Source organism: Aethalodelphis obliquidens, unplaced genomic scaffold, assembly GCF_003676395.1.
Source record: "Aethalodelphis obliquidens isolate GAN/ISIS:26980383/991018 unplaced genomic scaffold, ASM367639v1 scaffold48, whole genome shotgun sequence".
Taxonomy (NCBI): Eukaryota; Metazoa; Chordata; class Mammalia; order Artiodactyla; family Delphinidae; genus Aethalodelphis; species Aethalodelphis obliquidens.
Window position 1 is genome coordinate 13638326 of NW_020837992.1, and position 17675 is coordinate 13656000.

A 17675-nucleotide genomic window follows, 5' to 3' on the forward strand; every position below is an offset into this window, starting at 1 on the left:
ACCCAAGGGGAAAGAACCGGTTCTTTTTCAATAGCTACAATAGAGAAATCCTGGGCAAGATTCTGACTGGCCCAGTTTGGAAACAAACTAACAAAATGTGTTTCAAAGGTCCTCACACTCCTAGATTACTCTTTTTCTCCTTCAAAACAGTTATTCTTGCAGTGAGCTGATCTTAGCTAAATTTTAGGAGAATGTAATCTGATTAAATTGATTCACCTTAAGGTATTTAAAATGATAGCTTTATCATTTGCAACTTATCAATAAATGAACTGATAATTGGTACAATGTCAGAATAAGAAAAGGACTTAAGGCAGTGTGGATAAAGACAGTTTTAATCAGGTTCACTAAATCATGCCAATATAGAAGGATACATTCTTTCATACACAAGGCATAGAAATCTGGACATCTCTGCCCTTCTCCTCACACTATTTGTGAGTGCAAATATTTGGCGGTGTATTGGGAAGATGCTGTGAGAGTGGTCTGTCCTTGGTTCAGGCAATAAGAGATACATGGTAGAGAACAGAAAAGAAATAATAAAACTAAGTCAGCTTGTATTTTTTTTTATCATCATGTACAGAAATTCTAAACAATATCAGTGATATAATATCCATCCCCACCTTGATGGACCAGTCCCACTGTTCCTGCATCCCCCTGGGGTTCCTTGCCAATACTTCCTCCTATCTCCCCATTCAAGCATGCCAGAATAGAAGTCAGAGCCCTGGCATATTACTTTTCACAACTATTGATACATGACTAGGGGAATTAACGTATTGGTGACTTGCATTGTAAAGAAAAGAGTGAACTGAGCCTGCAAGAGGAAAAATTCAAGAGACAGTGTTTTACAAAATGGATTATAATTCATGTGTTACAAGCAGTAAGTATAATCTTGAAATATAAAATAATTGAATTAGCCCCTCAAATAAATTCGACAGGAAAAGTCTATTCTGGAAGAACAATTCATTTGTCAGCTGAGCAAAAGAAGCTTATAAGGAACAGCTGAATAATGCCAAATGTCTGTTAAACTAATTTAAAGGCAAGCATATGAATTTGATTTGGATCAGAGTGTCTGTCTTCCTTGCCATGTAGCCCTGGCCCGGGAGGGAGTATCATTGCTGGTCCAGCAGGTGGCACTCTTTTCTTTGTGCACTAGTACTAAACTAACAACTAACTTGTCCAAGTACAAGGTAGTTTAGAGTCCTGCCTTCAGAAGAACCCTATAATCTGTTTATCTATGGCAATAATATGGTTATAGATTTCACAAGGGCAACTATGCTGGTCTGGTCTTCGTCAAATTTTTTTCTTAAATCAAAGACTTGTTTTATCATGGTACACGGACTGGGACTGATGTGAGAGGGTGGATGTAGTGGGCAACCACTGCCCTGATTAGCATCAGATGTCCATCCCGATGGCCATGAATGTGCCAAAGGTGCCGCCGCTCTGCATCATGGTTTTCCTGACACCGCCCATCAGACCCCGACCCCGTATTCCGATCCTGAGACAGGAAAAGATGCTGAAGAGCGCCCCCGCCGCCATGCCCGCGGTGCAACCCATCACAAAACCCATCTTCACGAGGTGGAAGCAGCTTGGCTGGAACTGTGCGTAGGGACTCAAGGCCACCAGCATCACGCTTGTGGCCTTGGTCACTTTTGGTCTTTGTCATATTTGAAGATTGGTCCATACACATCTAACTACCCCATTGGGTCTAGAGTTTGTCATCCTTAGTTTTAAGCCTTTATCGGTTTCTACGCTATGTCTAAGGTCTTGCACAATGCTGGAGGTCTACATAAAATTGTGATGATTCGTAGTTGAAAAGCAGGTTGAGCAAAAGTAATGTTTCTCAATTAAAACAAAATATTTTTCTAATAAAAATTCCACACATTCTTGGAGCTTCTGAAACTTCCCCTCAAGAATCACTGATGAGAAGTTGGATTCCATCTTCTACATATTCTTTCTAGAAAAGATTTTATCCAGTTAATTTTCTACAGTTTGTATTACAAAAACAGGTTTTTGTGTCTTTCAAATATACAATTAAAACATAATGGGCACATTTTTTTCCCTTTCAAAATTGATCCTAATGTCCTGCCTCCTGGAGAGTGTGATTTGCTGGTCACAAATTAAAGGTACTATAATAAGCACAAGAATAAAAAGAACTAACATTGATATGTTAATAAAAGCAATTAATAACCAAACAGTAAAACACCTTTTCATTTATTACCTCTTACTACCATGCTAGCGTCATTTAGAGAGTGCTAAATATGTGCTAGACATATTCATATGTAATAAGTTCATTACATATATGATATCATTTAATTTTCAGATACCCAGTTTGAAGAAAAGAAATATAAAGCTTACAAACTTTATTTCCCCAAGTCATGTGGCAAGTCAGTGTCAGAATGAGGATTTCTAAAGCTTCTACCCCTGAAAAAGACAGAACATATTAGAGTATTGCAACAATCTTGTTAGTAAGTGAAGGAGCTTCATTTAAAAAAAAAACAAAAACGGTTCATAAAATGACTTTCAATAGTTAACCCTATTTTGTACAACAACCTATAACAGATATTAAGATTAGGCCTTCTTTAGAAGTTGTACAAAGAGGAGAGGGGAAGAGAGTGTTAAGTAAAGATCGGAGAGGGTCAGAGACAAATTAAATTGATTTTACAATTTGCCTATGTTTAGCACAATCTTCAAAGAAGATTATTCAATAAAGAACATAAGGAAATATGTTTTAATAAGCCTAATGTGTTTAATTTGCCGTGTGTGTTAAACAGGTAAATGTCTTTAATATATATAAAGATCTTACAAATCAATAAGAATAAGAAATCAATAGGAAAATGGAAAAGTATAACAATAGCCAATTCAGAAAGGAACACATATGGCCAGAAAATCCATGGAAAAACTAATTAACCTTCTCGTTAAGAATTTCAAAATTAAACAATAGAACGTTATACCAATTTCAACTCCCCAAATTGCCAAATACTAAAAGGAATAATGAAAATAATAATAATAAATAATAAAAGACATGCCAAAGTCCAATGTGATTGAGGAGTAGGGAAATAGGTATGCATCCATTGCTAGTAGATAGGTGAATTAATTTACATTTATACAATGAACTATCATGGACCTATATCTAAATATTTAGATGGAAATATTCCAGATGAAAAATTATGATACAGATTACAGAATACATATAGAACATCATTTCATTTTGATAAATAATTATAAATAAATGTATATATAGTTATAAATTATAATTGCATGTACATTTGTATGTAAATTTGTAGGAATCTACATCAAACTGGTAATTGGGGTTATCTAAAGATATTGATGTCGGGATTCGGGTGAATTTTCCAGGTTTTTTCTTTTTGTTTATCAGTAGTGTCTAATTTTTCTATAGTAAAACCTGGTTACTTATGTAAATAAACAAAAGCAAGATTCAAAATAAAAGAAGCAGTATCGTGGTTAAGAGGATGAACTCTGGAGTCAGGTAAGCCCAGGTGATGGGTGACCTTGATAAATTCCTTAAACTTCTTAATCTTGGTTTCCTTACCTGTAAAATGGTGATAATAATAGTGCCTACCTCAGTGGGTTTTTGTGAAGATTAAATTAGACAGCTGATGTGACCTACTGTTTGTGCTTACCAGTCAATCAAGTAATTACAGAGCTTATACTCGGATATTACAGGGCAGTACAAGGTACTTGGGGAAATGCACAGTTTGAGATTGTCCCTGCTCTGCAGGCAGTTAAATTCCCAAATAGACAGATGTCACTAACTCAAATGAGAACGTGGCAAACAAGGGGTTCAAAGTTCTATGACATGCAAGGGAATCCCAAAACACAGTCACATTTTCAATGTGCTAAATGTCTATTAAACTAATTTGTTCCTTCAAAAAAAGGTAATTTAAATGGGTGAATTATATTTCAATTAAGATGTTAAAAAAAGGTAATCATTTTAGTATGTGAAACTTACCTGAAAGAAATGGTCTCAAGAGTATTTTAAGACCCAAAACACTGATGCGATACAAAAACTAACATTGTAAAGGAAATTTTCTAAACTAGCTGATTTGAATCATATGAAGTTGAATCTGGTTCATAAAGTTATTGAACTGCTTGGAGACTCATTTTAGTGTGTGATTAATAAAATGATTCCCACATAGGATTTGCAAATATTAAATACTATGACTAAAATAATGAATTCCTTAATTTTTCCTGTAAACCGATTGGGGAAAAAGAGCTTTATTCGGGGAAAAAAGGGAGCAGAAGTTCTTGCTTAATGTAACATCAGTGATTTTCAAGGTCCAATTAAAATACACTTTCTCTAGAAAATTGCCTGTTTGACCACTCTGTCCTTACTGATAATAACAATCCTAGTTTCCATTTACTGAACACTTATTATGTTCCTCGGAATATGTTAAGTGCTTCACAGACCCAATCAAATTTAATTTTGACTATACTATGAGGTAAGTGTTATTAGCTCCATTTAACAGATAAGGAGACTAAGACAGGTAAGTTAAGAAACTTGACCAGGTCACATGGCTATTAAGTAATCTATTAGGTTAGGATTCCAAGCTGGAACTGTCTGGTTACAAAGCTTGTTAATAACTACACCACACAAAGTCCTTCCTTGTACTTTGTTCATTCTGTGAATGCTACAAATGAGCAAAGAATGATAGATCAGTATAATCAGCCTTTTCTCAGTGTATTCCCAAATAAGAGCTAAAGAGCTAAGACAAGCTAAAACTATACTCTGGCAGGAGATCCAAACTAGTTTTATTTAATAACAATAACAGTATTCTGAGGCATAATTATAGCAATTTATATAATGAAAGGAATTACTACTCTGAGAAAATATACTTAATAGAGCCAACTAGAATATTGAGAAAAGAGTTGAACATTGAATTGTTTAAATCATTGAATAGTTATCTGGAAATGCTCTTTATTCACTGAGATCACAGCTTTCATTGACTGCAGATTCTTACATTTTATATTTCACGCATTCACTTATTCAGTAGCCGTCCACTGAGCACCTACTATGTGCTAGGTGTTGTTCTAGGCTTTTAAGGTATATCAGAGAACATAAAATCCCTGTCCTTAAAGAAAAAAAAATAATAAAAAAGAAAACAAATAATTTTTTAAAAATCCCAAGAAACAACAGTATCAACAAAGACAATCCCTGACCTCATGGAGTTTCCATCTCAGTGGGGAGAGACAGACAATGAAATATATGTCAGATGATGCTAGGTGATATGAATAGAAATAAGAAAGGGTAAGAGGCAGAGAGATGAAGGCTGGTGTTTAAATAGGGGGTTAAGAAAAGCCTCTCGGAGGTGTTAGCATTTAAGTAGAGCTATGAATGAAGTGACAGAGTTGGAGAGTAAGCCATGTGAATTACCTGAGGGAAGAGAAATCTAGGTGAAGAAAGAGCATGTGCAAAAAAGGCCCTGAGCTTGGTGTGTCCTAGAAGAGGCAAAAAGGCCAGTAGGGCTGGAATAGAGAGAGCAAGGGGGAGGGAGAGTGTGTGATAGATGAGGGCAGAGCCGAGTGTCTGTGACAGACTTTGTGTTTTTTTCTCTGAAGGAGGGAGACCAGTTAGGAGACTATTGTAATCATCCAGGTGAGAAATGATGGGGTTGATAGCAGTGGAGGGGATGAGAAATGGTTGGATATTGGATGTATTCTGAAAGTAGATTTGAAAGGATTTACTGATGGATTGGAACGTAAGGTGTGAGAGACTGGGTGTGAGGTATGAGAAATCTTTGTGCTAAAACGCTAGATAATTAACCTTGGAGGGAAAAGCCTTCAAAGTCCTCCACAGGCCTGGTTCTTGTGTGAACAGACTATTTGACCTTGGAGGTTAAGTCAACAGGAATCACTAAAATCTGACTGCTAAGAATAGGAAGAAATAAGTGGTGACCCTTCTACCAAGCTGGTTCTTGTTTGGGAGAAGCTGCCAAGCTAAACAGTGGTTGTGGGAAAAGAACAAGTGCACTTTCTAATGAACTATTTCTAGTTTGCGGAGGGGAGGAACCGAACCTAAAGATGTTAAGAGCAGAGTCTGATCAAGGCCCAGCCTTCGGTTCTCCCTAGCTTTTTCCATTTCCCTCTTTTTTTCCCTTCATCCCCCACTCCCTCCTTGGTCCAACTTCTTGGCTGCAGGAAGGGACAGTTTACCACTGGTTCTCAAACGTCAACAGGCATCAGAATTACCTGGAGTGCCTGTGAAAACAGATTGCTGGGCTCCACTCCCAGAGTTTCTAATTGGGGCGCCGTGTGTGTGTGTGTGTGTGTGTGTGTGTGTGTGTGTGTGTGCGCGTGCGTGTGTGTAGAGCGGTAGAGAGGAAAGGTGCCGAGATTTTGCGTTTCTAACAAGTTCTTAGGTTATGCTTGAGAAGAGCTGTTGCTTCCGTACCGGAGAGGAGGGCGTGCAAAGCAAGGAGCTCTGGAACTCCACCTCGTGAAATGTGAGGGGGAAGGTTCCAGCTCACAGAGGTTTCCAGTCACTAGGGAAATTGTCCTCTTACCCCAAGGTGAAAATAAGAAGCCAGAGAAGAGAAGAAGCGGGAAGTAGTCCTTCCAGACCAGACATCCCCTCGGAGCTTCCCAGTGAAACGAAGGCGGGAAGACAGCCCCGGGCCAGCCCACAGATCCTCAGAGGGCGCGGACCCGTAGGAGGCGCCCGAGAAGGCCGCGCCTCTTGGAGGAAGTTTGCCCTTTAATTGCAGAGCTCAGATCTCCGTCTCATCAACTTCCAGGAGCGGGCAGCGGGCGCCGACGGGAGTGTCAGTCCCTCCCGCCCAGGGACTGGGTCGGGCAGCCGCGGCGTTCAGCGTTCTCCCGCACCGTCGCCATGGGCGGCTCGGCCTCCAGTCAGTTGGACGAGGGCAAGTGCGCCTACATCCGAGGTACGCCCGCCGGGGGCTTCCCGGGAGCGCGACGCCCGTCCGCCCGGAGCCTTGCGCCAGGCTGGGCCCCCGGGCACTGGCCCCAGAGGGGGCGACCCGACTGGCGTCCGCAGCGCCCCTGCCCGCCACGACCCGCTTTCCACCGGCGTGCGCGGGGATGACAGGGGCGCACGGGACGCTCAGCCAGGGTTCCCGCAACCGGACGGCAGCTCGGCCAGCGCGCCCTGGCCCGGGTGGGGTGCGGGGCAGCCAGGGCGAAGGGGCTGGGGGTGCTTAGGGAAGCGCCGCCGGGCGGTTGGGAGACGCAGGTGAAGGTTGTGGAGAGGAGGACCACCCAGCTGCCTCCACTCGGGCCGCTTCGTTGTCTGTTCTGCACATCCCGCCCCCCGCCCAGCAACACCTCGCCGTCCTGTACCTGGCATTGGACTCAGTTCTGAGCTGTTTCTGAACTTGCCGCAGAGAGAACAGTGGGGATGTCCCCTCGCTTCTAGAGATTCCCCTGGGGATTCCCGGCATATAAGGCAGAATTTCCCTGGCCTGGTTTTGTAAGACGCAGCGTCGGCCACAGCTTTACTTGAGCTTCATAGTGTCACTTGTGGGATGATTTCATCAGAGGCAGAAAGGACAATGTCATCAGGCCCCCAGGTTGTGCGGTTCCCTTCTCTTCCCGGAGGTGAGAGGTTGGGGAGAACCGAAAGAGGAACACTGGCATATTGGGTAACAGTTGCTAAAATTGTTTATGGGGAGAAACTCATTCGAGAGCCTTTCTGGAATATAGTGATACAGTAAAGAGTGTGAGGCAGAAGAAAACAAAACCCAAACTGAGCTGCAACTGCAGGAAATCATGATTCTTTATCTCCTGGGTGTAACTGGCCTCTTTCTCTTCCCTCCCCCGCAAACCTTGCCGACAACCACTACCTAACAGTTGGTTATCTTGTGAATTTAGTTTTTCTGGCTTTAGAAATACCTGCTAAACTAGGTATTATACTCTAGGTTTTACCCTAATTCTGCAAAAAAAAGTTCTTTCTGGTACCTCTTTCTGGCCCCTGAACCATTTCCTAAGAGGAAAGCATTTATTTAGTGTCTTTATTCCAAATTTGCTTTCAGTCACAACATTTAAAACCATTTAAAAAGGATATCAAATTAGGGCACTTGAGAGCAATTTAACTGATTTTCCAGACTTCTGCTCTGGTGCTTTGAGAGGTAGAAGATCATCAACAACCCCTACTGTCAGGGAATAAAACTTGGTCAGGTATCCCTTTGCTGTTGTTTATTTAAAATGGGGAAAAGATGGATGATTTGTTTATATGAGAAAAAGAGCTAAACCAGTCTGCCTTAATCTTACAAATTTGGCTACATGCTTGTTATTTACACCAATGGTTAGGGGACTGAAAGAACAATGTACTAGAACGTTGTGAGAAGGGGCTTGCATTTAATTATTAGCAAAATATGTTTATGGCATTTATTTTATAAAACTTGGTTTCACTGAAAAGCATAGAAACATCAAGTTGCAGCATGGCCTCTACGGTAATCAGTGGAAGTCCCGCAATGTGAGGGGGTTAACTTGCTTGAAGAAGACTTCATGGTTATCATGGATGTTGCTGCAGACGCAAGCATTGTACTCATGTGATAAGAAAATGTGTTACCTTTTTCATTCTGAAATTAAATTATGACATACAAAAATATGAGCTAGCTAGTACACAGGAAGGACTTGTAATAAATGCATTCTGAATGCATAAAGCTATAAGCAGATTGTGTGACAGTCATTATATCCTCTAGTCTTGTTCAGTTATATCTCCTCATTATTTGTTTGGGAGGGCACTTTCAAGGTATGTAGGGGTGGAGGGAAGAGAAGAGTTAAAGTTAGAATACCTCCAGAGAAAATGAGAAGTTGCCTCATTTGAGAATACTAGTCTTGCCAAAAAGAGAAAAGAGCACTGGAAAAATGCATGGTGTTGTGAATTGTTAGTGCATGAGCAAAAGAAGTTCATGAGGCTGTGATTTCCTGATGGTTTTGAAGCCCCAGATCCCTGAAAAAAACCATACCCCTGTCTTCACTGCTTTGCCCATCCGTTAGCCCACAAATATTCTCAAGCTTTGATTTAATTGTGAGCAGAACAATTGAAAGTATGACAGTAAAGTTTAAGCACGATTTTATAACCTTTCTCATAAAGTAGCCGCCAGTGAAATATTATAGATTTGAAATCTCCTGTAGCTGAGAAAATAACTTTCTTTCAAGCTTTATAAACGTTGCCAACATGGAGAATAACTAGTCAATACATTTGGAGTGAATTTTGCTAACTTAATCTTGTACGTGTTATGAGCAGCTGTATTGCTAGTAGGCTAATGATTCTGTATCAGCACTTGCTTTTGGCCAAATCATTTAATAGCTGCCACTTGGTTTGTGTGCCTCAAAACTTTGTATTATTAGTGATCTTTGTCCCATGGATATTTTGAAAGTACATTATTTCTTAAGATTTGGTAAATCTCTAGGTAAAGGGACACCAGAAGTGTTAAAGGAGTTACTTCATTTCTAAAGATGTTAGTTTTGAAAATTAGTACCGCGCTCATGTTTCTTAACAACAGAATACATTTTGGGGATGTGTCTAGAAGTCTTTCAGTAACTTCCCTTGATGAGATGTTGCTATTAATAAACAATACTAAGACCAGCTTGTAATCACATGGGTAGTGTCATCTGTTAGCCGTCAGGAATGCTTTTAGCAGTGACCTAAAAGGATCTTGCTTTAATGAGAAAGAAAGCTCATAAAATCCAGGCATCAGTGGTCAATTTAGGGCACTTTTCTCTTTTCCTGCCCTGTGTTTTTTTCCTTTTAAACTTTTGGTATGCCTAAAAGTGAACTACAGCGTCAAAAAACACAGCGTTTTCCTGTTAAAGCAATAATTTTATTTCCTTTAAAAAATTACCATTGAATTGTTGATGAATCAAAAGAAAACAAACTTGAAAACTCTCTCACATATGCCCTGTGGAGGGTCGGAAAAGTACTGGAAAATCAATGCTGCGGCTGAGAACTGAGGGATACTTGGGTTCTTGGGGTGGGCTGGGGGATGCTGGAGGACACCTCTAGGCCTGGTAGCAGCAAATAGCAGTCAAGAAAACTGTTCTTCTCCTAGACTGACTATCTCATTGTCAGCCACACCTCACCTGTAAAGCGGCTTCCTCTGAAATACTCATCAGTGATCTGATGCTTATAAAGGAAGAAATGAGTTTCAGCTTAAAAACAACATGTATTTCTCTCAGAGGAATTTTCTCATATTTATACCATGAGGGTTAACTTAGGTGGCTGTATGTGAAATTTATGCTGATGATAGTGTCTGGAGTAAAGTCTCCCTAGACCAGGTGAATGGAAGGTAGGGAGTTTGCAGTCTCCTCAACCTAGATGCGTAGTTATTAGTCCACACCTTTGCTTGTTCTTCAGCTGTAATTTGTTGGTAGGAGATGGGCAAAAGAACTGGTCTGATGTAAGCTCAGAGTTCAATTTATCTCTAGTAAAAGTACAGTTGACCCTTGAACAATATGGGGGTTAGGGGTGCTGACCCTCTGTACTGTCGAAAATCTGTGTATACTTATAGTAGGCCCTCCGTAACTGCGGTTCCTTGCTGTCCACGGATCCACATCCATGGATTCAACCAACTGTGGATCATGTAGTGCTGTAGTATTTACTATTGACAAAAAGTAAGTGGACCCACGGAGTTCAAACCCATATGTTGTTCAAGGGTCAACTGTATATTGTAATGGAACTTTAGGATACAGAGTGTGGTAGACACTATTAGATGCCAACCCAGCATCGTTTCCCCATTCCTCTTTCATAACAGAGCCCCGGTTTTGTTAGGGCAGCCCTCTGTTTCAGAGAGGCTAGCCCCACTTATGGCTTCTGAGAGATGGGTGCTAGTTGGTCCATGCCTATCATGGTGGTGTGTTCTTGTCAGTGATTGCAGTTGACCCTTGAACAACATGGATTTGAACTGCATGGGTCCACTTATATGCAGGGTTTTTTCAATAGTAAATTCTGCAGTACTATATGATCCACAGTTGGTTGAATCTGGGTATGTGGAGCCACAGATATGGAGGAACTGCAGTTATTGAGGAACGCATATATGGAGGGCCAACTGTGCAGAGGGGGGGCGCCTCTCACACCCATCTCCCCGCTGATGTTCAAGGGTCAACTGTATACAAGACATGGGATTGTGATGAAATCTGGCCACTGAAGCTTTTTTTTTTTTTTGCCTGTGTTGGGTCTTCATTGCTGCGTGTGGGCTTTTTTCTAGTTGCGTTGTGGTGCGTGGTCTTCTCATTGTGGTGGCTTCTCTTGTTGTGAGCATGGGCTCTAGGCGTGCGGGCTTCAGTAGTTGTGGCACGCGGGCTTAGTTGCTCTGCAGCATGTGGGATCTTCCCGGACCAGGGATCGAACCAGTGTCCCCTGCATTGGCAGGTGGATTCTTAACCAGTGCGCCAACAGGGAAGTCCCTGTCCGTTGAAGCTTGAAGGGAACTTTGCTGGCTGCTTCTAAGAAAACTTTCTTCCCTTTTCAAAAGGAGAAAAAGGGAAGAGATGTATTCTCTCCTTCTTTTGGATTTTGTTGCGTCTGAAATGTGATGCCTGGAACTGCTGTTTTTATCTTGATGAGCAGGAGGGGCACTAGCTTAAGACATAGGCAACACCTGGAGCAGTGCCAGGCTGAGGCAGTCTCAGAGAGGAGAAGCTGGAGCCCAGCAAACCTCGCTGATTGCCTGCCCTACTCTTGAGTACATCTTGTTATGATAGATACTAAGTCCTCTTTGAGCTGGGCTGGTAGAGACTGCTAGTTATCCCCTAATATAATTCTCTCTTGCTTTTTAAAATAATAGAACTTCCAAATGTTAGCTGGCCACACAAACTCCTAGAATAAAGATATTTCCCAGTCTCCTTTGCAACTAGATAGGGTCATGTAACTGAGTTTTGGCTAATGGGATGTAGGTAGAAGTGCTGTATGCAGTCCCCAGAAAGTGACCTTAAAGGGAAAGGGTGTGCCTTTCTTTGTCCTGTCCTCCATACTGCTGGCTAGATTGCGAAAGTGACTGGAGCAGCCATCTTGGAGGATGGCTTGTCCTTTAAGAAGGAATTCATGCAAAGTGGAATAAGTGGACAAAGGAGCCTAGGTTCCTGAGGACTTCACGTAGTAGAACTTACATACCAGCTTTGGACTACTTACCTCTGGACCATAATAAGGGAGAAATAAACTTCTATCTTACTTAAGCTAGTGTTATCTGTGCTATTACTGTTATCCGCAGTCAAACTTATCCTAACTAATATAATTTTCTTCTGTTATTTATGGCCCAAAGCATTCTAGCCAGTACACTAAGTGCTGCCTTATTAGGTCCCCCTCAAGAAAAATTAATCCAAAGAAAGTAGGAAGTGGGTAAGAATTATCCCATTAGTATTTGTCTCAGTTCCTAATTTGTAGAAATAAATGGGTTCTCCTAAGAAGTGAGGAATTGCAGTGCCTCAGGTGGGAAGAGCAGGGACGGGAGAAAAGAAGAAGGAGAGGGCCCTGTGTAAATGCACAAAGATATATTGATCCCATTATGTTTTAATTTAAGAAATGACAGTCTACTAGTGAAGCTGGCAGGAGTTTTGCATTAGGAAAACTATTGCAGATTAGGAATTTCTGGTGGCAATTATTACTTTCTACTACCTTTAGTCTTTGCGAATGGAAATCAAGACTTTGGGAATTTAATGTGAATTGAGGTTCTTAGATTCATCAAAAATAAAGACCCTAGGCTGAGACAAATCAATATTTTCTCCCGTGCTTTTGGAAGAAAGAGTGATCTTCCCTCTTTGGTCCCAATTCATGTTCTGATGAACGCATACAGTCAGATGCTAAATCAAGATCTGGTTTTGATGAAACACTTTTTTTTTGCCTGTGGACGTTGGCTACAAGAGGATCACTTCATCACGGGTGCTTTAGTAATAGTAACTCCTAGAATGACAATAGTGATTTTTATTTATTTTTGCTGTGGACTACTGAGCTGATTATGGTTTTACTCTGTTGTTCTCTGGAAAGATCTGAACTGGGTTCCCAGGTAAAAAGTGCAACAGGAGGAGCAGAATTTGTGACAGTAGTTTCTAATTTAATTAAAATAAATGTACTGTGAAAGTTTTACAAAATATGCAACGTGCATTATGACAGTGAATTTTAATCTCCTAATCAGAAATTTTAATATTTTTGATCAGTGAAGCTAACTAACACCATTTTAAGAAAAAAGGTACATACAGCAGTTTGCCTTGTGAAATGAAAACTGAAGTCAGAGGTGAGGATAATAATGAAAAGGAAGACAAAAGAATAAAAGAGCACAATTCATCTGCCACAGTCTGTTAAAAGCACTTTAGTAAAACATATGACATGAAGGCTGAAATTCTAACAGTTCCAAACTAAAACACACACACACACACACAATCCCAAATGCAATACAGATTTTCTCCTTTGAAACTGGAAAATTCATTTTAAAAAGAGACTAGCAAGTTGCTGCCAATAAGAAATTGCAGGCCAGCTTATAAAAGTGCCTCTTTTTTTTTTTTTTTTTGGTACTACATGTTTTTTCTCACTTACAGGAGAGAAGAAAAGATTTAGATATATGAAAGAAATTAATTCAGTTTTGCAAATTGCAAGGTCTAAGACCCAAAGAAGTTTATACTTCTATGCTTGATGTTGTTTGGATATTGCTGTAGATAGGATCAGAATAAATCAATAGTTTTTTACTAGGAGGCTTGAAGTGCTTTTTAAAAAGTCCATAGTCTGAAGGAATTTTGGAAAAAGAGTAAAAGTTTCTATGCCAAACCATGTGGATTTTTTTCCTTTTATTTAAAAATAAAACATAGGCTTCAAAACCATGCAAAACAAATGCATAGCTTAGTGCATCATTGCAAGGCAAATGTCCTGTAGCCACCACCCAGGTCAAGAAATGGAAGGAACTTTACTAGCCATCCCAGAAGCCTCCATGTACCCCATCCCAATCTTAGACCCCTTTGTCTCTCCAAAAACAACTACCCCTGAAGATACTGGCTCCTAAAAGAACTATTTATTTCCTCGCAGTTCTGCTATCTGCCTCGGATTCCACTGGGTGATTCTACTTATTTCCTAGTAGTCAGTCCTGTGAGTCCATTCAGCTGGCAGATTGGCTGGTGGCTGGTCTGAACTTGGGTAAGCTGTCTCTCCAGGTGGACTTTCTACATGGTCTTTCCAGTAGGGTCCTGAACTTTTAAAATGCTAGGTCAGGGTTTGCAAGAATGCAGAAGCCTCTAGACGCTGCCAGAGCTTCTTATGGCTTAGCCTTAGGACAGCACAGTATTACTCTGCCACATTCTGTTGGTTAAAGCAAGTCTCAGGGCCAGTTCAGATGCAAGAGGAGAGGACTCCACAAAGTCATGAATACCATGAGCTGTGGTTCGTTAGGGGCTGCCAGTGCAACAGATGACCACATTACTCATCCTAGATTTTATAGTAATGACTTTCTTATACTTCCTATAGTTTTATCACCCAACAATGCATTTTTAAACACTATAGTTTAGTCTTGCCCATTATAAAGATATCTCCTTAAGTTTCTTTTAATCTACAGGTTTCCCTTACGTCTCTGACTTTTACTTGCAAATGATCTGTTGACAGATCTGGGCTATTGGACATGTAGGGTTCTCCACAGTCTGGAATTTTTTCATGGTGCAGTTCCACGCATTTCTCCTGTACTTTCTACAAATCGACAGAGATAGTGAGATGTGATCAGACTGAGGATTAATACTTTTGTCAAGGCTATAGGTGGTGCTGTGTTCTTCATTTGGAGGCACCTAACATTTGGTTGTCTCTTTTTGTGATGTTAGCGGTTATTGATGCTCATTGCCGGGACACATTAATTCACTGGGATTGAAGAATGGTGATATTCTAATTATGTCACTTTGTTTTCACTTATTAGCTGGAATAGTTTTATAGAGTGATACTTTCCTTATTTACTATTTGGTTGCCTCATACGATAGTTCATATAGGAAAGGCAGGATAAAAACTTTACCCTTTCATTTTATTTACCAGTTTTCAAGATAATTTGTTGGTTTCCTGTCATCCCCTGAAGGTGATCAATTAACTTAAAAAATATCATTGTAAACTTATGAATTCCATTGTAATTCTTATCCTTGTTGAAGCCCAAATTTCCCATCATTGGCAATGAAAGCCTCTTCAAGTTGGCTCCTGAGTCCTTTTGAAATTACCCTAGTAGTATTTGATAGCTTCCTTGCCTTCCAGTAAGTCAAGATGTTCTTGGTTCATCACATTTATTTCCTATTCCATACTTGGAATAAGCAATATCTATAAGAATCCCTGGTTTCTTTTAGTGGAAAATGGTATTCAAGAAGACAGTTTGGGCCTAGAGAGGCTCATTGCTATGACTGGGTTGGCCATTGTTTCTGGACATTTTTCGTGGACAGAACTGTGAAAAAAAAGGTATATCTCCTACATTATATTTTTATCTCCTTTTTCTTGGTTCTCAAAGGCACAATAGATGGTAGAATTAAATATCCTCAAATTGTTATCTATGTTATCCCACTTAATATATACAACTATTTCAGAGAATAATGTGAATACTACCACCATCAATTATGATTGTAGAAAAATGTTGAACAAGCTGATTTAAGAATTAGTAACAAAATTTTTGTATATGCTATCCCAATTCTCCCCCAATTTTATTTTATGATTTTACTATGTCAGGGCATATAACCATTATATTATAGTCTTTTTTTCTCATTTAATCTTTGTTTTCCAAGTAAGTATTACTGAAGACATCAGTCCTTATGTTGATGTCTCATTGGTGTTTGAAGCTCATTGTCTAGTAGATATCTCAAGTAGAGCTCATGGGAACGTAAAGAAACATGGAGGTAGGACTAATTTAGTGGCTCAGCGATATCATCAAAGGTCAGCTTATTTCTGTCTTTCTACTCTCTGTGGGCTAGCTCTCCTATGGTTGAAAGATGACTAGAGTAGCAAAAGATATCACGTTCTTCAGTAAAGCAATGTCCCAGAGGTCGAGAAGAGGACTGTCTATTCTGTGAGTCTCTTTATAAGAACAAACCTTCTCCAGATGCCTTACAAGCAGACTTGCCTTTATATCCCACTGATCAGAACAGGGTCACACATTCCTTCCTAAGTTATTACTGGCAAGAGTATGGAATTATCATGATTTGGTTAGACTAATCCAGATTCACCCCTGCCTGGGGCTGGGCCCTATCCTCACTGAAGCACATGGCTATAGGGACACCTGAACAAAATAAGGCTCACTTGGCAAGGAAGAAGCATGAATGGCTATTAAATGGTGAGTAAGCAACATTACGAGTTTTGATAAATGTTATGAACGGAGTAAAAAGGGTATTGAGACAGAAAACTGATGGTAATGATAGAGCATGGAGATGAGATATACTTAAGATATAGTGCTCAGGAGGATGGGGAAGAATATTTGGAGTAGAGAGAACAGTGTATAGAAAGGGAAGAGGAGAAGGAACCTGAAGGAATTGAAGAAAGGGTGGTATGGGTGGAATGTAGTGAGCACGAGGGAAAGGTTTTTGATGGAGGGGATTCCTCATAGCACTTATTACTAACAGACATAAAATATATTTATTTGTCAGTTTTTTATTGCCTGCCTATCAGCACTTTCACCTCCACGAAAGCAGGGTCTTTGTATTGAGAGATCAGTGTCTGGTATATGGTTTGTTACCAATAAATATTTGCTTAATAAATGAATGAAAGGAGAAAAAAAATTTAACTATAGTGAATATCCTAAAAAATGAGAGAAGTATTGAGTTTGGAAAACAAGTTCAGGATGCAATGAAGAAATGACAATAATAGAATAAGAGATATCTCTTGGAAATTAAAAATCTAATGATCAAGAAATTTAAAAATCCAATCGTTGCTCTGGAAAACAAACTTGAGAAAATCTTGGAGAGAATAGAACAAAAACATCTAAATATGGAAAATAGAAGAGGCAATAATAAAAAAAATCCAAGGGTCAATCCAAAAATTTCAATATCTGACTCACAGAAGTCCTAGGAAATAGAGAACAAAGAAAATGAAGAGGAGGGCTTCCCTGGTGGCGCAGTGGTTGGGAGTCCGCCTGCCAATGCAGGGGACACGGGTTCATGCCCCGGTCCGGGAAGATCGCACATGCCGCGGAGCGGCTGGGCCCGTGAGCCATGGCCACTGAGCCTGCGCGTCTGGAGCCTATGCTCCGCAACGGGAGAGGCCACAACAGTGAGAGGCCCGCGTACCGCAAAAGAAAATCAAGAGGAGAAAATTAGCAAAAAAATAATACAAGATCATTTTCTAGAATAGAAGATCATGTGTATCTGGTTTTATAGAGTCAATTCCTGGCACTCATCCAGGGCTGGGAATAGTTTACATTCCCATCATCCAAAACAGAAAGACCTTAAAACAACAACAACAACAACAAAATGAAACAGAAAGACCTTCTATTACATAGGGCATTGTAGTAGTGAACAGAAATTAGCACTAGACGTTAACACTGGTCTGGACCTGTCTAATAAAAAATGTAAAAAGCAAACCTCAAAAGGATCAGACTGATCCTAAGTAACTTAACTGCATGCCTGAACAAAGTCCAACATTATTTATAGGAATACAATAAAATATACGTTCAACAATGTAAAATTCAAAATACCCAGAATCTGATCTAAGATTACCAGCAAATGAAGAAGCAGGAAAATATTCATAACTCAAAGGAAAAAAATCC

At 40.1% G+C, this 17675-nt stretch overlaps 1 protein-coding gene and 1 pseudogene across 2 annotated transcripts in view; one reads left to right on the forward strand and one right to left on the reverse strand.

Moving 5' to 3' along the window:
• Positions 1-316: 316 nt before the first annotated feature.
• On the reverse strand, positions 317-8221 carry LOC113607547 (reactive oxygen species modulator 1 pseudogene; annotated as a pseudogene).
• The window catches only part of NIBAN1 (niban apoptosis regulator 1), a 161697-nt gene continuing 150753 nt past the window's right edge, over positions 6732-17675 (forward strand). Inside the window, exon 1 of one of the 2 annotated variants that reach the window (XM_027083024.1) lies at positions 6732-6899. In XM_027083024.1, the coding sequence (XP_026938825.1) occupies positions 6845-6899 (55 nt within the window). In that variant the 5' untranslated portion in view covers positions 6732-6844. The remainder of the gene's footprint in view (positions 6900-17675) is intronic. The other variant, XM_027083023.1, reaches the window with a different exon arrangement.